This window comes from Sprattus sprattus, assembly GCF_963457725.1.
Source record: "Sprattus sprattus genome assembly, chromosome: 3".
In the NCBI taxonomy this organism is placed as follows: domain Eukaryota; kingdom Metazoa; phylum Chordata; class Actinopteri; order Clupeiformes; family Clupeidae; genus Sprattus; species Sprattus sprattus.
Window position 1 is genome coordinate 50,285,860 of NC_137922.1, and position 23,553 is coordinate 50,309,412.

At 43.1% G+C, this 23,553-nt stretch overlaps 2 protein-coding genes across 2 annotated transcripts; one reads left to right on the plus strand and one right to left on the minus strand.

The window, feature by feature from the left end:
- Nucleotides 1-2,134: 2,134 nt before the first annotated feature.
- On the plus strand, nucleotides 2,135-8,689 carry tbx19 (T-box transcription factor 19; the record flags this gene model as incomplete). The annotated part of the gene is made up of 9 exons (XM_080835557.1): nucleotides 2,135-2,361; nucleotides 3,444-3,708; nucleotides 5,980-6,114; nucleotides 6,270-6,331; nucleotides 7,090-7,151; nucleotides 7,364-7,540; nucleotides 7,829-7,973; nucleotides 8,161-8,261; nucleotides 8,673-8,689. The coding sequence occupies 9 exons, from the start codon at nucleotides 2,135-2,137 to the stop codon at nucleotides 8,687-8,689; spliced, it is 1,191 nt and encodes a 396-aa protein (XP_080691683.1).
- Nucleotides 8,690-10,478: 1,789 nt separating this feature from the next.
- On the minus strand, nucleotides 10,479-23,553 carry iqcb1 (IQ motif containing B1; the record flags this gene model as incomplete). The annotated part of the gene is made up of 13 exons (XM_080834090.1): nucleotides 23,337-23,553; nucleotides 23,088-23,253; nucleotides 22,873-22,993; nucleotides 22,549-22,642; nucleotides 22,168-22,267; nucleotides 21,902-22,077; nucleotides 21,542-21,651; nucleotides 20,587-20,708; nucleotides 14,132-14,274; nucleotides 13,567-13,715; nucleotides 12,314-12,445; nucleotides 11,342-11,498; nucleotides 10,479-10,744 (listed from the first exon to the last, which is right to left on the minus strand). Exons 1-13 carry the CDS (start codon nucleotides 23,419-23,421, stop codon nucleotides 10,479-10,481), a joined length of 1,821 nt encoding a protein of 606 aa, XP_080690216.1. The 5' UTR covers nucleotides 23,422-23,553.

The following is a 23,553-nucleotide window of genomic DNA, read 5'->3' on the forward strand; positions in this document are numbered from 1 at the left end:
AATGAAATACAGTTGCATTCTTGATTGCATTACTTATAAGCATATTTGATTTCATTTAGTCCAGCTAACACTTAAGCTACTATTTTAATAATAACCATATACTGTTCCCAGTTTTTTTGGTTGGAATGTCACTAGGATAAAACAAAAAAGCCCAAATGGTGCCAGGAAGGTGACTGATGTACATATTTTTCATAGTTGATAAGGGCTTTAATTTGTATTGTAAGCTTTCACTAATACCGTGATTTGCCATTTATGAAGCCTATAGGTTATAATTATATCTAAAGATAGTTATTTCTTCATTCTTCATGATTTCTTATAATAAATAATCATTCTTTGGTTGCATGGTTTTGATTAATCATTTTGGTTTATGCTTAGTTCATGCTATAGGTTGGATATGGCAAAACGCGCTCCCGTTTGCGCGCTCTCCTCTGTGGCTTTTGAAAGGTCACAGATTGGTGCGCGTTTAAAGCCTCTGGTTTGTTCATATTTGCTTTTAGAGTTCCGCCGAAGAGACCTTTTATGTGCCTTAAGTCTGTAAATCCTCTAATCTCCGCGGCCGAACAGTCTGTGATTAGAAGAACATCATGGCAGCAGCTGCGAGAGCTTCGATCTCTAGTCCGTGCAGCCCCAATCACAGATTCGGGGCGTCTCAAATTTCCTTGTTTCTCCACATAAAAAAAACAGAACAGTATGTATGTTTTTGTACCTCACCTGACTCGCATAATTGTAAATGGGTTCTGGGCGTGTGTTCGAATTTAGTGGGTCATTCGTCCTATGCAACACTGACTGGACCTCTCCTCGAATGTGGCTTGTTCGTGCGCAAAGTGGCGCAGTAAACAGTAGTGTAGGGTAGCATGGGGTTTCCTTAGCCCTTCACCACAACAATTAGTCTGTCAAAAACACGTATTTTGACTTACAAGACATTACATTTTTTTTTTAATGATTTTGTATTTTGAATAAGTGCACTAATACAATTATTTTTTTTTTTAGACACGTCACTCATTAATCATAATGTAATATCAAAAAAGGAAAGAGTGGTAGATATTGAATTTAAGCAATAGGCGAATTCTCCAGCTGGGGTAGTTTAAATTACATTTCTGACATTTCAAGTTGTGTCTTTATTAAAAAAGAGGTTGCTAGAAAGATTCAAATAATGTGATTAATGTATTTCTATCCAATGCCAGCGAAACCATGCATTTGTTACCCATGATTAATAATCGAACCATTTTACAACAAAATCTGGATTCTCAGAACATACTCAGGGCACTGACTGAATTTAAACAAATTCCATTAATGATTTTGACATTGAATTCAGACACGGAACGTATCTAGATGAACTAGATGAACCACTTTAAATTGCTACCTTGTTACTTTAGACTATTTTGCTACTCGGTAATATTAAATGTATGTAATCCTTAGTCTACTATTAAACCACAGCCTTAAATCGAAATGTATCAACCAAATAATCTTTTAAATAGGCTATGCCGAAATGCCATTTGAAAAACCGTTTGATTTGCACTTACCGCCCACCCCACCTTAGTCGCTGTCCAGAGTTCTGAAAAGGAAGGAATAAACACTCACTGCATATTTAGGTAGGGTTATCGCTCATAAAGTAAACAAATAAAAATAACAGTAGCCTACAATTGGTATGTGTGCCTTATGGACACACAGTTTTTTGGCGAGCTTCCGATTAATGTATACAACTAAATTCGGTGAATACACAAAACAGAAACAAAAGGGAAGACTATTCTTAACTTGTGTTTTTATTTAGCAAAATTCATCTTCGCGAAAAATGTTCGGGAAATTATTGCCATACTGTCAAAAAAAAGTTGCCAAATTTGGATGTCATCCCTAAACCTGAGTTATGAGCTTCTGACCACGTGACAACAGGTATTGCCCCCCTTCTCGTGGGAGTGGGAGCGAGCGTCTTCGTATTACATATATCTGTGAAAAATGCGAGACCCCGGGGAGATGATTATCCTTTTCTACGACATAACACATCTCTCGCACAGTCAAGTTAAGATATGATGACAACGCTAAGGGGAGAATAATTTTGCCGCTATCATTTGAACTACTTTTGCACATTGACGGAATTTTAGATTAACGCTTACCTGTTCTGAAGTTGACTTTTGTCATGAAGGTTGAGGGAATTATGGGAGACGGCGGGACGAGTAGTCGGGGCGGCGTGGCAACCGACTGCTGCATCACCCGGCTGCTCAGCGTAGTCGAGAGCGAACTCCAGGCCGGTCGGGAGAAGGGAGATCCCACAGAGAAACAGCTCAAAGTGAGCCTGGAGGAGGCAGAGCTCTGGAGAAAATTTAAAGAGGTTACCAACGAAATGATAGTAACCAAGAATGGCAGGTAAGTGTTTTTCATCCACTGGATGTTTCTACCACAAAAAGACGTGTCTTTATATCCTGTCAACATGTACTTAAACAGATGTTTTTTCCTCGTCAGAAATTACGTGATTTTTTCCCAGGACTCGTGCTATTACATTGAAAGAGTGCTTCTCTTTCCGAAAATACCTGATGCGCAAATATTATGGTCAAAACGGAGAAAGTGAAATAGATTAAAAGATTATTTTAGCATAAAGCTCTAAATAACTTCATGTACCTTCAGAAATATTTCAAAGAAAAACAAACCCAAGTATTTCAAGACTGCCAATCTATCCTAAACAATTTAGGATAATGATTTTGGAAGTCAAAGATGCTCGACTGGTGGGTCCACAGGCTTGGCTGTTGATTGAATGTGAATAAATGGAAGTTGATGTCAGTACCATATGAGAGTAATTAAAATGGTCTGAGTAGCCCATAGGCAAATTAGTACAACTGGCGAAAAACCCACCTACTTTACTCTCAAAAGTGAAATCATTCATGGCACTTAGAAAACTATTACTCTGAGACTTTTTTTCCCTAGAAAAAATAATTGATTTACGGGATCAATGATTTCCTTTGGCCCTGTTTGCTGGGCAGTGTGGTGTAATTTATTTAGATGGGGCTGCGGTGGTGTGCAGAATATTGAAGGGTGTGTTGACCAGTGTAGTGGAGGGCAGTGGCAGCAGGTGGGTGTCCTTCCATTTGCATGTTTCCCAACAACTACACTTGAAACTTGTTGCCATCCAAAACAAACGATAATAATAACGCAAACACAAACAGGCACAATACACTCCTTGTTGAAGTGTTTGCAGGTGTGTTTTGTGTGTGTTTTGTGTGTGCGCTCATATTGTATGTGTGTGTGTGTGTGTGTGTGTGTGTGTGTGTGTGTGTGTGTGTGTATTTATCACTGTGTTTGTATGTGTATGTGTAAGTGTGCATACTGCAGATGTGTCATTCACCACAATGAACAGATTCTAAGTGTGTTGATGGTATCTATCACCTGTACCAAATTCTTTCACTCACTCATATACCCACCCCCCTCTCCTCCATCTCTCTCTCTAAAAACAGGCGAATGTTCCCGGTTCTGAAGGTGAGCGTCTCAGGCCTTGACCCCAATGCCATGTACTCCTTCCTGTTGGACTTCATCCCGGCCGACAGCCACCGCTGGAAGTACGTGAATGGAGAGTGGATGTCAGCAGGCAAGCCGGAGCCCCACAGCCACAGCTGTGTCTACATCCACCCCGACTCGCCCAACTTTGGCGCCCACTGGATGAAGGCCCCCGTGTCCTTCAGCAAGGTCAAGCTCACCAACAAGCTCAACGGAGGTGGCCAGGTGAATCTACCCCTATCTAACACACACACACACACACACACACACACACACACACACACACACACACACACACACACACCAAGAAAAGGATGTCTACCAGTCTGTTAGTCTGTGTTCATGGCATTGAAATTGCTTCAGTGAGGGGCTTGGTATGGAGACATTCACATTCAAGACCAGTGATTCACTGTTAAAATGTTAAAATCCTGCATCTCTCTTTCTCTCTCCTTTTCGCTCTCTCTCTCTAGCTCTTTCTCGTCTGTGTGGATAAGGATATGCTGAAACAGACTTTCGCTCTCCCTGAAATAGGTTCATTTCAGTTTAGAGCCATTCTCTGTGCCTGCTCAGGAGACCAATTACCTTGAGCTCTTCTGCTTTGTTTATCGTCTTTGATAACCTTTTAGACTTCAGGAGTACTTGTGGCTTTTAGGGGCCTCGGCCGCGGCCCCTAATCAAACCTTCGCCGGCCTTAGGGAAAATATCAAGTGTGCATTTATACAATTAGAGCACAGCTCTCAGGCCACTTCACCCATGGAGCCTCTTTGTTCTAGGGGGGGGGGGCTGCATGTAAACAGGAATAAACAGCTCTTAATTGCCCCCTTTTTTTCCCTATTTAATGGACTTCCTGCCGTTTAAAGAGAGTGGGCTTCGGCCCATGTAGCCCAGAGCCGCTTGCAAGCTGGCTTTTTTTTGGGGGGGGGGGCAGATCCTGAGCACATCCTGGGCCGAACACGCCGTAGAACAGCTCCATTCAAATACAGCTCGCAAGTCCGAATTATCACAGTATTTGCATGAGCATGCCCCCCCCCCCCCCCCCCCCCCCCTCACTGGTTTACATGCTGTGTTGGCAAGCAGGAGACTGCAGAGAGTGAAAAATAGCTCCAAATGAAATAATTGCAGTGGTTAGTTGTACATTATGGTAATTACCGCTGTGTGGTTGTGTGTGGGTGTGTGCATGTCTGTCTGTGTGCATCTAAAATTAATTTCGCCATCAGTCCTTAGGCAAAAAGGGAACATATTGAGGGGTTGGTTGGGAGGGGGGAGGGAGGGAGAAAAGGCACCAAGGGGAAAAAGCCCCCCCTTGCTCAGTGCCATGCGGATGAGTGTGTGCTTCTCATCAGCCATTGTGATGTGAAAGGTGAAGTAAAACTCTCAATTAGAATGGAAAACAGTTTGTTTCCCTCTCTCTCTCTCTCTCTCTCTCTCTCTCTCTCTCTCTCTCTCTCTCTCTCTCTTTCCCTCCCTCCCTCCCTCCCTCCCTCGCCAGCCTGTATCCCCATCCTTCTATCTGTATAATTGTTTAATTGGCAGGTGCGTTTCCATCATGTAGGCCACTCGGCTGTAGACTGAAACACACACACACACACAGAGAGAGAGAGAGAGAGAGAGAGAGAGAGAGAGAGAGAGAGAGAGAGAGAGTCCTGCCATCTTAGACTTAACACCCAAACAAAAGAGCTTACTTTACAGTAACTGCTAACGAAGCAGACAAAGCTTGGACTTGAAACCGATTTCTGTGGTTGACAAGAACAATTTAATCACAAGCCTCTGCAGAGGTCCAGAGGTCCGTTACCATTCTAATCAGTGTGTCATAATCTTGATGGCTGCCCAACCTCGGAAATTACCTGGGCCTCTGATCGAACTGGCACCAGTTCATTCTAGATGAGTCCCTGCTTGGGACTACTTTTGAACTGTCAGTCCTGGGAGAGTGCCTGCTTCTAAGCCACCCACCCGACTCCCATCATGACGACCTCATAAGCAACCACCTGCACGCCAGCACTCAGCACCTGCACAGTCACTGCTGTCTACTGCACTCATGTGCTGTGTTTTTTTCTTGTAATTCACACACTAATTGTATGTTTACGTAATTAATTTATACAGAATTATATTTGGTTAATGCAATTATTATTTGTTATTAATTTGTTATTATTTGATTGAGTCATTTTAGATTACTATTATTGTTATTATATTAAAACTTGTGCCTTAATTTCTACAAGGAAACATTGGTAATAACATTTCATTGTTTTTGTTTGAAAGAATAAATGCAATTTGGAATTGGTTATCATATTAATTCACTGTGTGTGTGTGTTGGTCTGTATTTAGTTTCCCAAGTTTAGTAAAGTGTCTGTATGCTAACTGTCAATTTTTGCCTGTGTGTTTGTGTGTGTGTGTGTGTGTGTGTGTGTGTGTGTGTGTGTGTGTGTGTGTGCGTGTGTGTGTGTTTGTGTGTGTGTGTGTGTGTGTGTGTGTGTGTGTGTGTGTGTGTGTGTGTTTCAGATCATGCTGAACTCCCTGCATAAGTACGAGCCACAGATACACATAGTGCGTGTTGGGGGCAATCACCGGATGGTCACCAACATCTCCTTCATGGACACCCAGTTCGTCGCGGTCACAGCCTACCAGAACGAGGAGGTCAGCATAAAACGAGCATAGAGTTACTTTGTTTTATATTTATACAGAATGCCTGTTTTTCAATTACGAAGTACGTTAATGAATAGAATTAAAAATGTGACCATGGAGCCATTTTTTATTAGCACAATGACTAATGATGATTCTCCTTCTGACAGATAACAGCTCTGAAGATCAAACATAACCCTTTTGCAAAGGCGTTTCTGGATGCCAAAGAAAGGTACATATATCACTTGCAACACAGACACCTACATTCAGGTCTCACTGGACAAAATGCAAGTGGATTTATGTGCTGGAAGCTAGCTCCTTTTCCTTTTAATTTTATTCGTTTGACATTGAGATGCCCATTTCCCAATAACAACAAATGTATATTAAAGAGTGTGTTAAATGGTTCGTTCCCTTATTTTTGGGGTATACCTCTAAGGCAAGTGCAGTGTATTAATTGGTGTAATAATGGACAGATGATATCATTGAGGAAAATGGTGAGGCAAAGTTTGTGTGACTATGTGAAATCGCAAAACAATTAGAGTGTTATTATCAAACACTTAAGCGTCCGGGGATATGTGTCAGCAAGGAGCTCTTTGGAGAGACAGTGTGAAGTGTGTGTGTGTGTGTGTGTGTGTGTGTGTACACAGATACTCATGCACACACACACAGGTACAATTGGAAGACTGTTGAAGCCTAACACTAGTCACAACCATGTGCTAACACTGCTAGTCATTATCACCATTAGAGAAGCAGTCCTGCCATCGCTCAAAACACATTATACTGCATTCCATCTCATATTGTCATTGATTCTTGAATATCATTATACGCGTTCATAATTACTTTTTCACTTTATTAGCAGCAGCAGATGCATACATTCACTGTAAATATTATGAATGACTGTAAAACATCCTTAGGGCACATTAATATCAATGTGTAAAGACACTATGCTTGATTTGATATAATTGTGTTGTAAACCTCCCTCTTTCAAAGGAGCCATCCAAAGAATATTCTGGAAACTGTTCCTGAGAATCAGCACATTGGGATCCCTCACTGTAGGTTACAATGTTTTCAGCATGGATGTCCTAAGAATAAAACATATAGATCTAAATAAATGCATAAACAAGCAACTGTGTTGTTGAATTTGTGTCGCTTAAATATCATCAGACTAAAATCAATGCATTTTTACATACATTTCTACGTATGTATATATGCACATACATACTGTATTTGACTGATTGTTGTGTTTTAATGTGCATCCCTGCAGGTGGTTGGCTCATCTCTAACCCAGAGTCCTTGTGCTCCTCTGGAGGGGGTAACTTCCCGTACCCAGGGGGCCTGCCTCTTGCCTCACACCATGGGTATAAGCCCTACCCCAGCCTGCATGGCCACCGCTCAGCCCCCTATCCCTCCACCTACCTCCACCACCGCGCACACACCTCTGGTGAGACTTGCATGTTCAAACACTTATGGGTCACATGTCTGTTCTAACATCTGGACATTGAAAAGAAAAACTGTGTGTGTTATGTGTCCAAACTTAATGCCTGTCTGGTAAAAAGAATAATTGTTGCAGTCAAAGTCAGCTCGCTCTCTTCAGTCAATGAACGCTCCTAATATGAATGATTTGATAGACAAGTGCAATTATTATTAATTATTATTAACATCATAGAAAAAGAACAGTGCCACGTCCCCTTTTTGTAGCTCACACTCTCACTCGTCTTCCTCATCACAGTCTCCATCTCCGAGACTCTGAATCCTGGAGGGCGTCAGGTGTTCTCTGGCCATGACGGCTGGGGTGGTGTGTCTGTGTCTCCCTCTGGAGCCCTCGGAGTGTTGCCCGTCCCATCATCCACCCCACCCTCCCCTGGATCCAGCGGGTATGCTGGTTTGCCCCACACAGCAAACATTACAAAGTCAGTCACATGAGCAAAGCATCTACTAATACTTATACTAGTTTCTAGCCATAGGACTGCACAGTTTTAGTCATTAGGCTACAAAAGCATGAATTGAATTGAAATCATACAGCTTCATAATAATATCTTAAATGTTTTGTTTCCTCTCTAGCCAGTACCCCTGCCTCTGGACGGTGAGTGGATGCAGTGTGTCCTCCAGTGCAGCAGGGGGATCAGTGAGCACCAGCCAAGGCCAGGATGGCAGGGCTGATGGTAATGAAGATTCCTCTTCACCGTGCTCCTTACTTCAAGGGCATAGATCAACCAGTATTGATGGATGTGAAATACCACCAAGCCATGTCAGGCTCGGCGGGCCAGGTTGGTCTTGTGTCTCCACCCACTCATTCTGATTGGTCATTTCTCCTGAGTGGGTAGTGTTTATCCTGCATTGGATTGGAGGAGCCAACTTTGTTAAAAAATGATCATTCTCTATTCCCAAAATATTAACTCGTAGCAAAATCTAAGGTGATCTACACAAACGATACCAGCCCTGTGTGCACCGACCATTGTTGGGAGCCTACACAAGAATGCTTGGTCATTGGTCAATATAGTTATATTTATGGTGTCTGTACATTTTTGTCGCACAGTGGGACTTCACTTTGGTGTTCTGTGACTTGTGCTCAGGTGTATTTCATGACTAAGTGACTGAATATATTGCTGCAGTGTTTTTCTATTGCTTCAGGCCACTGTTTAAACAAACAAGGTCAAACAAGTAACCATACCGTTAAGTTGAGTCTGCATTAAGTACATGTTGGGCAGATTTGATGATGGCAATATTTAAAAATGGATGTACATGACAACGCCCGTTTCTCAGAAAACATGCATAGAGTACGTACAAAGGCGGGATGTGCAAGTGAATTCTGACAAAAAACGCCTGAAGGTGTTGCCTTAAAACAGAGCCATGATAATGTGAAATGAAATGGGATGTAAATATTAAAATTATGATTTTGCTTGTGTTTGAAGATTCATATGTGATCGAAAAATAAATGTTTAGCAGGAAGGATGGCTTTTATCATTTGATTTGCCTGGAATCTATTGATAAGAACTTGACACAGGAACAGAAGCACAATGGATTTAGATTTCCATCCATTCCAAAGCAAGGGGGGAAAACAAATTATCCGTTACATTTAATGTTCTGCCCAGTGCTTTACATAAAATCCATCTAGTTTTAGAAAGTGACGCGAATTAAACACCAACAATAACAAACCCATTGCAAATGGGGAGAATGTTTATTTGGAAATTTAAGTAAAACTTACACTGCCATTAGCTCGCCAATAATTGGCTGTTGCAGTTTCCCAATTAAGTCCCACTCCGGCAGTCTCCACCATGCCAGATCCCTGGCACCGACTTCGCTCCTATCTCCTCCCTCTCTCTTTTCCCCTCCGCTCTGTTGGTGCCATCTCCCCGCCTGCCCGCTGGCCTGCTCTCAAATGGGGCCTTATTTATGCTCCCCTGTAAAGCCGTCCATAAAGAGAGTCAATTATACATCCATCATATTTTCCCCCTCTTGAAAATGTTATTTTAATCATGCGCGCTGAGTGGCCCACTCTGTTGTTTTCACATGTGCGTAATGAAATAATGACTGGCATCCTGTGAATAGGGACCTTGGCATGAGGCCGCAGTGCCCCTGCTTCACGCAGGACACCACACCACCGAGTTCCAGCATTCACTTACCAAAACACACTCACTCACACACACACACACTCACTCACACACACACCACACACACACACACACACACACACACACACACACACACACACACACACACACACACACACACACACACACACACACCACACACACACTCACTCACACACACACACACACCACACACACACACACAAACACACATGGATTAACACTCTTTAACAGAGACAGTTGTTTTACACAGTACAGTTATGTTAGAGCTCTTTCCATTCAGTTCCGTTCAGTTTCCCTCTTCACATCAAACCGAAAATGAGAATCACACACACACACACACAGCCCCCTCCCCCCATACCCCATGTGATGCCACTACAGTCCTCTACAATCCTTAAGATAAACACAAACAAGCAGAAATGTGTGATTTCAATCATTCTTTCTGTGTTTATTGCATTCCTGTGCTTTCTGAGCTCTCTTCCAGCATTACAATGACTGAAAAAATGTATTCAGTGTACCGCTCTGAAACTCAAACGATTTGAGTCACACACAGACATACACACACACAGACAGACACACAGACAGACACACACACACACACACACACAGACACACACAGACACACACGCACACATAGCAGTGTATGATGGATTGTCCCTCCAGGAGTACAATCATCTAATCTTGTGAATCATCCAGTCGCTCTTCCTCGGCGGCTGACAATTCGGTGGCTCAGCCGCATGTTTGCCGGATACTCTCCATAACACCAGGTAAGATCAGCTGTGTGCGCCATCACTCTGGTGCCGCTGCGTCGTCACGTACCCCACCCAAATACAGTCTCGCCACCTCCCAATCCACCTCACCAAAGTCATCATCGTCACCATGGATATGGAACAGGTCTCCGTGGGTGGATTCCTCGGTGAGTCTCCTCCACCAGGGCAGGGTGGCAGACTGCACCATGGCGCTGTGGCACTGCTTGGCACGCACAGCCACGGGACCTGACCGGCTGAGGAAGAGCTGACAGTCCTGGGGCGTGGAGTCCTTCACGGAAGGGGCATCTGTGTGTGTGTGTGTTTGTGTGTTTGTGTGTGTGTGTGTGTGTGTGTGTGTGAGTGAGAGAGAGAGAGAGAAAAATAAACACATGAAGAGAGATTAGACAGCAGCAGAGATGGTAATGTAGGTAGTAAAAGGCCCAATAACAACTTAACCTGTTTGCAAAAAAAATAGCTTACACAATATCTGAAACTGATATTTTATAATCCGAAGATTAAGTAAATTCACCCACAATGCCTTACTAAATATTATTCAAAAAAAGGTATAATTAAACATCTGCTCTTTTTTGTAATATTAAGGTATTTGAAAAATGTGTTAATGTTTTAACAACAGTTGTTATGTATTTCACACAGAATTACAAAAATGATAACGATGACTGACCATCTCATCTTAGCATCTTATTACCCCCTACTAACTGCAGCAGACACAGTTTTGTTTTATACAAATACTACAATACCACGATAGAGATCATATAAAAGGTCAACCTAGATGTTTTACTGTTGCGGGTGGTGTTTGTACATCTAGGTGGTGATGTTTGGGACCCTGTGTGTTGGTCTGATTTGTTGTTTGTTTGTTGTTGTTGTTGCTGTTTGTTGACATACTGATTAGCAGCTCTATGTCTGTGTTGATCTGGGCCAGTAGGGCCTGAGTGTGCTCCTCCTCTCTCTGCACGGCTTCCCTCGTGCTCAGCCACTGCCGCAGCATCTGCTGGGTGCTGTTATGGAGCTCCCTACACCTCTCTGCTGAAACCCTACGAGACTGCAGGAGGAGAGGACGTCAGTCACACACACACACACACACAAAAACACACACACACACACACACACACAGAGCTCCCTACACCTCTCCGCTGAAACCCTACGAGTCTGCAGGAGGAGAGGCCGTCCGTCACACACACACACACCTACACACACTGACACAGACACATACACACACAGTGCTCCCTACACCTCCTCGCTCACACACACACACTGCTGCTGTCTAATCTCTCTTCATGTGTTTATTTCTATTTCTCTCTCTCTCTCTCTCTCTCACACACACACACCCACACATAAACACACACACACACACACAAACATACAGAGTGCATAACAATAAGTAAGGGTGACTAAGCCACATACATGCCTTCACGCACAAACTTTTACTATCAAGTTTGCTCAATGTTCTCTACAAATCATTCAGAAGAGAGTAGCAGAGCTCACAGTATAGTGTTGTTCTGGTCCTGTGAGAACACCTATGTGATCTGCGATGGTAAACTCACAGGGTGGAGGGAGATGTACTTCAGCCACATACATACATGCCTACACTCTCTCTCTCACACACACACACACACACACAAACACACACACACACACACACACACGCACACGCACACACACACACACGCACACGCACACGCACACGCACACGCACGCGCACACGCACACGCACACACGCACACACGCACACACGCACACACAACCACATTTACATTTGTGTTTGTGGTTTTTCTTCTTCTGCTGAACAGTCAGAAGAGAGAAGCTTGGTTCTCTGCATGATGTTGCAATGAGAGCTCTTCCTCATGGTAAACTCACAGGGTGGAGGGAGAGATACTCGTCCACCTCTCTCTTCAGCTCGGTCCTCTGGGCCTCCGTCAGCTTTCTGAGACCCGTCCAGGGGGTGGCACGAGCCTTCTGGGCACGCCGCCGCTTCAAGAAGCGCAGGACCTGAGAAGGGTGCACACATACACAAACACACACACACACACACACACACACAAACACACACACACACACACACACACACACACATAAATGCAACCACAGACAAGGAAACATTAAATACAAACAAAAAGCAAAACAATTTAGTTTTTTTTCGGTTTGAACCCATACATACATTCAAAACAATCTTCGCTACCAAGGAAAATACAGGAAGAACCACTTCAAAAAGTAGGTCTGAGGTTATCATTATTTTTCACAACAGAGACATTCAGGGTACAGAAGCAAATTAGCCATTTCACAGAAACCTGCAAGTCCAAATTTGCCATCATTGAGAGGTATTGAGTGTTCCGAAGAGCTTTCCAGGTAAAAATACCAGTTTCTAGCTAAACTTTACTTTAAGCTTAAAGCAGCAATACGTAGTTCTGTTCCAAAACTAGCTAGCTAACTACCTAAAAGGCATGCAGTATATTGCAGTATATGCAGTATATTTGGCAGTATAGCTGGCAATGTCATGCTGTGAAAGCTTTTCCTGCTTTTTTGCAGGGTGTTCACAGACCACCCTCCTGTTGAAATGCAGTTGTGTTCACAGTTTCCATATGATCTGTATGTGAAGTGTTGCTGTAGTCCTGGTGCAGACATGAAGGTCATTGCTCTTGCTCCAAAAAAAAATATTTTAAATTGAATTTCCTTGAATTTTCCTTCCACAGCTCCTAAGTTGTTGAGCATATTATAGTAAACTTGTTTGGTTAAATAACACATAAGCTAGCAAGCATAGAATCAGAAACAGCTAGCAAGCTAAAGGATTCAGGCTTAGGAAAAGTTTAATCAATTATACTGTTATTAAGCAAACCCAACCTTATCCTTGTCTGTGCCTAAAAAAAGTAGTACTATGAACTATCGGACTAAACAGGTTGCCTTCTTTCTAAACAGGCAGAGAAAACGCCACTCCGATTCACGTTGTTGATTTCTTTACCTTGTCTATTCATTTCGTATAAGGGGACACCTCGGCAGCCATTATCCCTTACATGACATCTAGGGATAATTGTGGTTAAATGTGGACTAAATGATGTGACCGTTCTGGCCCTGCATTAATTACTGGTTAGTTGACTGGTTGCTTGTCCACTCACAGCTCTCTGGATGGTCAAGGCGCCCTTGTGGCGCTTGAGGTGGTATTTGCGCTGCTGGAAGACACGTCTCTCCCGGTGGCCCCTCCAAACACGCTGGATCAGCAGGGCCGCCTGACGCTCCACCTCCCCCAGGTAGCGCTCCACCTGGGCTGGGGATAGGATAGGGTAGAGACAGGTCACAGGTGCTTACAGAGCTTCTCAGAGAGGGGACAACAAGTGCCCTGGGCATATCAGCCTGAATGTTTTTGAACAATATTAATATAAATAAATGTATTATATATTTTAATATATTTATAGTTTGGTCAGGGACTTTTAGTAAAGTCCAAAAGTAATAATAGAAGAATTTGAATCACATGGAACAAATCTATAAATATATTATTATCTTCACTGATCCCTTCCTCAATAAAGCTTTAGCTTACAGATGTACACCTTTAATGGAGTAAACACTGCCTACTCAGCATACGTGCTTCAGCTAATGTATGGTGCTACTGGTATGTGTACTATGAGTCTAAAAACACCAAAGGTACTCCAAATGAAAAGGTTAGCAGACATGCTAGTGTGTTACCTGCAGGTAGGATCTCCAAGAGCTGCAGCTGCCTCTGACGGAACAGCCGATTGGCTCTCTGTCTGTGCAGCTGCATCTGTATGCGCAGGCCCTCCTCCGCCCGCCTCCTCTCCAGCTGCTCTTCCTCCCTGCGTTTCCTCTCCCTAATGGTACACACACACACAGACACACACACACATACAGCCGCGGAAAAAATTAAGAGACCACTTCAAAATTATCAGTTTTTCTGGTTTTACTATTTATTGGTACGTGTTAAAGTAAAATGTACATTTTTGTCATTTAGATCATTTATTTGCAGAAAAATGACAATTGGTCAAAATAGCAAAAAAGATGCAGTGTCTTCAGATCTCGAATAATGCAAAGAAAACAAGCTCATATTCATTTTTAAACTACACAATACTAATGCTTTAACTTAGGAAGAGTTCAGAAATCAATATTTGGTGGAATAACCTTGATTTAAAATCACAACTTTCATGTGTCTTGGCATGCTCTCCACCAGTCTTTCACATTGCCGTTGGGTGACTTTATGCTACTCCTGGAGCAAGAATTCAAGCAGCTCGGCTTCTTTTCATGGCTTGTGACCATCCATCTTCCTCTTGATCACATTTCAGAGGTTTTTTATGGGATTCAGGTCTCGAAATTGGGCTGGCCATGACAGGGTCCTGATCTGGTGGTACTCCATCCACACCTTTACTGGCCTTGCTGGGTGGCATGGAGCATTGCCCTGCTGGAAAAAACACTTCTCAGAGTTGGGGAACATTGTCAGAGCAAAAGGAAGCAAGTTTTTCTTCCGGGACAACGTTGTACTTTGCCTGGCTGAGGTTTGTAAAAGACCATAAGGATTGAACCAAAGCGGACTGGAGGGTCTTCTAGTTCGTCTTCTCTGATGAGTCCAATTTTCAGCTTTGCCCAACACATGGTCGTCTGATGGTTAGACGGAGACCTGGAGAGGCCTACAAGCCACAGAGTCTTGCACCTACTGTGAAATTGGACTCATCAGAGAAGACGAACAAGACGACCCTCCAGTCCGCTTTGGTTCAATCCTTATGGTCTTTTACAAACCTCAGCCAGGCAAAATACAACGATGTCCCGGAAGAAAAACTTGCTTCCTTTTGCTCTGACAATGTTCCCCAACTCTGAGAAGTGTTTTTTCCAGCAGGGCAATGCTCCATGCCACACAGCCAGGCCAGTAAAGGTGTGGATGGAGTACCACCAGATCAGGACCCTGTCATGGCCAGCCCAATTTCGAGACCTGAATCCCATAAAAAACCTCTGAAATGTGATCAAGAGGAAGATGGATGGTCACAAGCAGTGGCGGCGCCAGGGGGGGGCTAGGGGGTGCTAGAGCACCCCCTAGATTGGCCATAGCACCCCCATAGCACCCCCAAGAAAATAATGGTTTATTTAGGCCTATTATTGTTATTTAATTTCATTCTGAGTTCTTAATAAAATGTTTTGTGTGATAATAATATTTTAATCACTAAAGAAAATAACAGATTGAAATAAACAGATTGTTCACGTAGCACGACACAGACACGTTGCGCGTGAACGTGATTGTTCAATGAGTAGTAGGCTAAGTAACAGTAATCCTCGCGATAGGTCAATTCTAAGTCAAGCGTTCACAAAATCACGAAAATGGATCGGTATTTGATCCGCAAATTTCCTCGAGTTGAATAAGATGTTCAAGAGGAAGAAAACATGCAAGAGGTATTGGATTCTGATTCTGATGTAGAAGAAGAGGAACGTCCTGGTCCAAGTTAACCCACACCTCTACTGAGGGCGCTGCTAGCCATGCTGCTAGCACCCTGCGTGACTTAAGCATGAACGCCCAGGATGGTCCGAAAAGACCAATATTACAAAAATGTTGTGGAAAGCTTGCGCTACACTGCTTGTCAGGGGATCTCACAGCGAGGCCACATTGAAGATGAGGATTCAGCAAACAGGGGTAATGTCCGCGAGTTGCTATCTGTAATTGGAAAATTTGATAAAACCGTTCAGAAAAAGTTAGATAACAACCCGTCAAATGCAAAGTATGTGCACCATGACGTGCAGAATGAGATCATCAATGTAATGGCAGAAATGATTAGGAAACAATTAAGGGATGTTTTAAGCATAGTTTTGTGTGCACTTTTTGATCTCTTATTATTGTGGTTTTGAGTGCCTACTGTTTGGTCTCATTCATGTTTTTTTTTATTGTGACTTAAAATAATATACCCTTTTTGAAAGCATTTCTGACTCTTTGCCTGTTTAAGTTAATTCTATCTGATATTCTAATCTGCCGTCTTTAGTTAGAAGTGTATTGAACTTGGTATGTTTAGTTTAATTTGTCGCACATGGTAGTGGTGACCTGTTAGTCATCTGGCGCAAACTTTAATCTACACACTGAAGTAAGTGAAGTATTTGGGATTACGTTATAACATGCTGCATCCATTTTGACCGTCGGAGATGAACGCGGCTTTGTGCGCGTCCGTCAGAAGTAGCCTAATGATAATAATAATACGATCGATTTGAATGACGCTTTTTATGTACCCCAAAGACGCGTTAGAGATCAAACGTGTAAACATATGTGACGATATGGTGGGGAGGTGTTGTAGTAGAGAAAAATGAGACTCATATATGCCATCACCCTAATTTCATAGCACCCTCAGTAAAACGCCGAGCACCCCCATAGCACCACCAGAAAAAAATCTCTGGCGCCGCCACTGGTCACAAGCCATGAAAAGAAGCCGAGCTGCTTGAATTCTTGCTCCAGGAGTAGCATAAAGTCACCCAACGGCAATGTGAAAGACTGGTGGAGAGCATGCCAAGACACATGAAAGTTGTGATTTTAAATCCACGTTATTCCACCAAATATTGATTTCTGAACTCTTCCTAAGTTAAAGCATTAGTATTGTGTAGTTTAAAAATGAATATGAGCTTGTTTTCTTTGCATTATTCGAGATCTGAAGACACTGCATCAATTTTGCTATTTTGACCAATTGTCATTTTTCTGCAAATAAATGATCTAAATGACAATATTTTTATTTGAAATTTGGTAGGAATGTTGCCAGTAGGTTATAGAATAAAACTAAAATGTACATTTTACTTTAACACATACCAATAAATAGTAAAACCAGAGAAACTGATAATTTCGAAGTGGTCTCTTAATTTTTTCCGCGGCTGTATATATATTTAAGTTAACGTGTCTTAGTTAGTATGAAACCAACCACTAAGACACTTCTTTGCTGTTGTGATGTGATTCATTAAAGGCACCCAGTGCAACTTTCGAGGCTTAAAAATAAACATTCAATTTCTAGTCTTTTTTACACGTAGTAAGTTTCAATAACTCCATACCATTACATACCGACATTCAAGCAGCAAAGATGAGACGTCGTTGTGTGGTGAGAACTGATAGAAAATCGATAACAACAACAATCGCCGCCATTTTCTTTATTTTTTGTAACCTACAATAAATAAAGCAGGCTTCCAGTCAATGGAAAAATGGCTTCTCCCCACCGGCGATTGTTGTTGTTTACGATTTTCTATCAGTTCTCACCACACAACGACGTCTCATCTTTGCTCCTTGAATGTCGATATGTAATGGTATGGAGTTATTGAAACTTACTACGTGTAAAAAAGACTAGGAATTGTGTGACGGAGCAGAATCTGCGCCGTCACTTTATGTAGCGCAGAGACGTTGGGGAAACTGTTGGGGTTTAAATGAATGTGCGGTTGGTTGTAGGTTAATGCTTTGTAAACTGTACGACCAACGTGACCCAAAATCGCGGGTGAAACGGCATGGCGCCGTGCTGTGTGAGCCTGCGAGAAGGATCACTCATGGACTACAAAAGTAAAGGATATTTAAAATCACGGAGCTCACCTGAAGCATATCCAGCTCCCACACCGAACCAGAGCACATTTGAACAGACTTCCTTATTCACGCACTCGCGCCAAACAATGGACTCTTCCATTTTAGACAGGGGTGTTTTATTTATATTGGATAAGATCCTTATAGCTGGCTGCCAGAAGCTAAATCGAGATGTTTTTGCATGTGGTGATGTGTGATATAAATTGGTGTAAGTTTCATACTTGTGTAATAGGTTAAATTGTGTTCTGTTTAGATAATTGATTTGTGATTGACTTGTGATTGATGGTTAACTCCTGAGAGGAGGAGTTAATGTAATATAACCTGCATCCAGGGAATGGCAGGGGGTCGAGCTTTGGCCTCTGAGGTGAGAGGATGCCTGAACTGAATTTATAAGCTGTTTATTGCTAATCAGTAGGAGTACTATTTGTTTTGTTTGTTTAACTGTTTGTCCGGGAAAAGTTAGTTCTGTTAAATGTTAAATGTGCGTCTTGTCTGTAACCTGCCGGCAGCCTAAATAAAACTGCACCGTTTTGGACTATTTAACCACCATCTCCTGGTTACTGCCTCTGCCGCTCAACACACTATTTCACATTTGGTGGCAGCGGAAAACTACCAGTGGCTAGGTGGCAGTACACCGTGGATTGTAGGTAAGATGGCTTCAAAGAGGGGCAAACCACAGACGAGGGCCGAAGGGAGGGCACCTCCAGTGGTCATAGAGGGGCCGCCATCTACGGGTGAAGATGGAGATGATGGGGAGGTGACTCAGGACCGGCAGGAGGGCCGTACAGAGGACACAACTTCCAGCAGGGTGCGCGGCAGCAGCACACACAGCTCCAGGACAGGCCACAGCCATCCATGGATTAGCTCCAGTAAGGGTAACGCAGCAGCGACCAACACCGCACCAATGGGCCTAGGAGGGTCTCAAGGGATGCCTGCAACTGCCAGTACACCAGGAAGGAGCCTGGGAGGTGGAATAACTATTCCAGTGACTTATTGTGGAGCAGGTATGCATACGTCTGGTTTTCAGCATGACCGGGCGAGCCCTGTGGAAGAGGGTGACCCTTCAACTGAAAGGCCTGGTACAGGGCTGGACCTGAGAAGGTCACAGCGGATGACTGTTCTCTGGTTTTCGAGGACGAAAATCCTTGAGGAGGGGGTAATGTGACGGAGCAGAATCTGCGCCGTCACTTTATGTAGCGCAGAGACGTTGGGGAAACTGTTGGGGTTTAAATGAATGTGCGGTTGGTTGTAGGTTAATGCTTTGTAAACTGTACGACCAACGTGACCCAAAATCGCGGGTGAAACGGCATGGCGCCGTGCTGTGTGAGCCTGCGAGAAGGATCACTCATGGACTACAAAAGTAAAGGATATTTAAAATCACGGAGCTCACCTGAAGCATATCCAGCTCCCACACCGAACCAGAGCACATTTGAACAGACTTCCTTATTCACGCACTCGCGCCAAACAATGGACTCTTCCATTTTAGACAGGGGTGTTTTATTTATATTGGATAAGATCCTTATAGCTGGCTGCCAGAAGCTAAATCGAGATGTTTTTGCATGTGGTGATGTGTGATATAAATTGGTGTAAGTTTCATACTTGTGTAATAGGTTAAATTGTGTTCTGTTTAGATAATTGATTTGTGATTGACTTGTGATTGATGGTTAACTCCTGAGAGGAGGAGTTAATGTAATATAACCTGCATCCAGGGAATGGCAGGGGGTCGAGCTTTGGCCTCTGAGGTGAGAGGATGCCTGAACTGAATTTATAAGCTGTTTATTGCTAATCAGTAGGAGTACTATTTGTTTTGTTTGTTTAACTGTTTGTCCGGGAAAAGTTAGTTCTGTTAAATGTTAAATGTGCGTCTTGTCTGTAACCTGCCGGCAGCCTAAATAAAACTGCACCGTTTTGGACTATTTAACCACCATCTCCTGGTTACTGCCTCTGCCGCTCAACACACTATTTCACAAATTGAATGTTTATTTTTCATTGAATGTTTACATAAAGTTGCACTGGGTGCCTTTAAAGTTTTGTTCCCAAAAAAGTCTGGCTATAGACAGTCACACACACAGGACACAAACACAAATATTTCAAGTAACGTAATGGGAGTTCATGGAAGTAAAAAATGACAGGGATCCTGATCAAAAACACCAAATGATTCTCAATTAAGGAATCAGGAAAGAAACTGAAATAGTAACACACTCTACTTGATTGAATTCCCTAATTGTATGTATGAATTATGAGCACTTGTCATACTTAGCACTTGTACCCCATGTTAGATATTAACCAATCATATGTACTTCCTGCTGCCCTAGATAATTCCCTTTTTGTGGGGGTTGGAATGAGTGTGTGTGTGTGTGTCGCTCAATGCTCAACAAGAATGGGAGCATTCAGAGAATGCAAACCTCCGCCTTGTGACCTTGACCTTTGACCTTGACATCTGAAAATCTAATCAATTTTGCCATTATATTACCCAATCTCCCCACAAAGTTTGATGGAAATCGGTCCATGCGTTTCTGCGTAATCCTGCTGACAAACAAACAAACATACAGGGGCGAAAACATAACCTCCTTGGAGGAGGTAATGAGTGTTCAGGGAGAAGGCTCACCTGAAGCTCCTTTGCAGTCTGGTGACGGCTCGTGGGAGTTTCTTCAGTCTCCTCCGTGTCTGGTGGGCCCTCCAGGCAGCCTGGATCACACACGCAGCCTTCAACCGCTCTGCTGACGCACCCTGAGGCAATATACAAACACACGCCCATTTCAACAGACACACAGATCACAACAGACAATTGGAAATGATTGAATAAAACGCAGTGTCCGCCCAGCCTCTTCACAGGACGCTTTCCCTGACACCGCTGTTTTTTCTGGCTCAGATCTGGCCCTGATTGTACACACTTTATCAGAAGACTGAAAAAACATCAGATCTGCTCTAGAATCAGCTGTTGTCACAGACGGACAACAGAAAAACATAACTAAAGCCTCCAAGAGGATGCCGCCCTCTGACCAGAGAGCTGCAGGTCAGAGCCAGCTAACTGGTGTGGTGCTGTAACAGGAGGTCTCTCCTGACCTTAGTGTCTGTGTGACTGAGGAGCGGTGAAACTAACTGGTGTGGTGCTGTAACGTGAGGTCTCTCCTGACCTTAGTGTCTGTGTGACTGAGGAGCGGTGAAACTAACTGGTGTGGTGCTGTAACGTGAGGTCTCTCCTGACCTTAGTGTCTGTGTGTCTGAGGGGGGGTGAAACTAACTGGTGTGGTGCTGTAACCTGAGGTCTCTCCTGACCTTAGTGTCTGTGTGTCTGAGGAGCGGTGAAACTAACTGGTGTGGTGCTGTAACGTGACGTCTCTCCTGACCTTAGAGGCTGTGTGTCTGAGGGGGGGTGAAACTAACTGGTGTGGTGCTGTAACCTGAGGTCTCTCCTGACCTTAGTGTCTGTGTGTCTGAGGAGCGGTGAAACTAACTGGTGTGGTGCTGTAACGTGACGTCTCTCCTGACCTTAGAGGCTGTGTGTCTGAGGGGGGGTGAAACTAACTGGTGTGGTGCTGTAACGTGAGGTCTCTCCTGACCTTAGTGTCTGTGTGTCTGAGGGGCGGTGACTTCAGCAGGCCGATGAGTCGATCCAGCACTGGGTCAAAACCTTTGCCTCTCCAGTCTTTCGCTGCCAGTTCAGCCAGGCCTAAACAACACACAACTAGTCATGTGGGATTTACTCAGAGCACACATACGGTGAGGACGATAGTGAAAACACAGGTGATTCCAACTATGTCACTGCTGATGCACAAGACATCATTGTCAGTTCTTAATTTACCACTATGTCAGGAACCGTACTTGTAGCCTCTATATCTAGAACACACTATTTCTTCTACTTTTACCTTTTTATACATTAATAAATTGTCTTAATAAAGCAACAATCTGATGCCGCTGACCTTGGTAACGTTTGACAATCACTTTGATCATTGTGTTGTCATGATTGACGATGTGCATCAGAATCTTCACTGCACTGCGGCCGATAACTGGATTCTGGAAGCTGGACATCTTGTATACAGTGTCATCCATGATGACATGCAAAGCCTTGTCCCCTATATCCTCAATAACTTTCGAGCTGTGGAAGGAAATAGGTAGAAAGTGTCATCAACGTGTCATCAACATGTAAGAAGAAAAGCACTGTGATATGAGAAATACTGGACCCTACCTTTTCACACCAAGCAGGTCCAGCCATAGAGACAGCAAGACCACAGCCACGTCTTCATCCTCAGACAACTGGATGTTCTCATAATGTTTGGAACTAAGAACTAGAAATGACAGAAATGTCTGAGGTCAAAAACCTGACATAGACCTGTAGAATAACAAATCCAACAAATCCAATTCATTACTGCTATGCTGATATAGGCTAGCATTTAAAAGCTAATAGGCCTACATTATTACCTTTGACCGGAAAAGAGTTGAAGTAAGTAATATTACAGAAGTAAAAGGAAAGCTAGACCTGAATTAAAAAGGATTTGTGTTTTGGTTTTAACCTTGAGCGAGAACTTTTGAGTGTGAGCGTGATTCCTAGTTCAGTCCTATTTCATACCATAAGCAATGAGATGATGACGAGCCTTCAGGAGCCAGCTTATGGAGTCCATGACCTTCCTGAACAGACGAGTCATCTCGGCCTCACTCTTATCCTTTGAACGAGAAATCATGCCCCATATATGAATAGCCTACACTATAGGCTACGTGGGCATGGATGTCTGTCTGAATACAGAATAACCCACGAAAATGTAAATATGATTGCTTGAAACTTTAGTTTGCTTGTATTCCACGTTGGTTTTCAATCTCGTTGCAACAGATATTAGTGTAGAAGATTTGTTCCATCTCATATCCTCTCCCATGACCATGCATCAATGCTACTTACGCGTAGAGCTTTCATCATTAGTGAGTCGGCGAGCGAGAAGAGATTATTCGCCACCAATGGGAGAAACTTGTTGTGGAAGACTTCACAATTCTTGACGTTGCTGATACCGACACAGCATGAACTATGAGACAAGAGACTCGAGTTATCAAATTGTCTTCTATATAATGACAAAATCCAAGCTTACATTGCAATATCTGGTGTCTTACTAGTGTTACCTTAGAATATCTGCTATCTGTACAGCAGTTTTATAGCCTCCGTTTATTTGGATGAAATTGAGCTTCAGTGCCGTTGCACAGTAATCCAGTATGCCATGGTTGAACAGGTCTTGTTTGAAAGTCTCCAGTTCCTCTTCAACTTGCAATGATTTCTTTCCTAAACATTCTGTTTTGAGGCGACAGTGGGATATGAGTAAGTCCATGTTGCTGATGCTAAACAATCATGAGACAATAAAGAGTGCATCTTACCCGTTAACTTTCTCAAAACGTCTTCTAATCCATCCTCTGGTTTACTTTTTGTTGCTGTTACCATTGCCTGAATGTCGGGATTCATCTTCTTTCCTTTGTACTGTTTGCTAACTGCAACTCATTTCAGTTAACAGCCATTTATATTGTATTTAATTGCTTTTATACAGCTTAGTGTTGGGCATTATTCAGCGTGAAAACAATCTTCAGAATCTCGAAA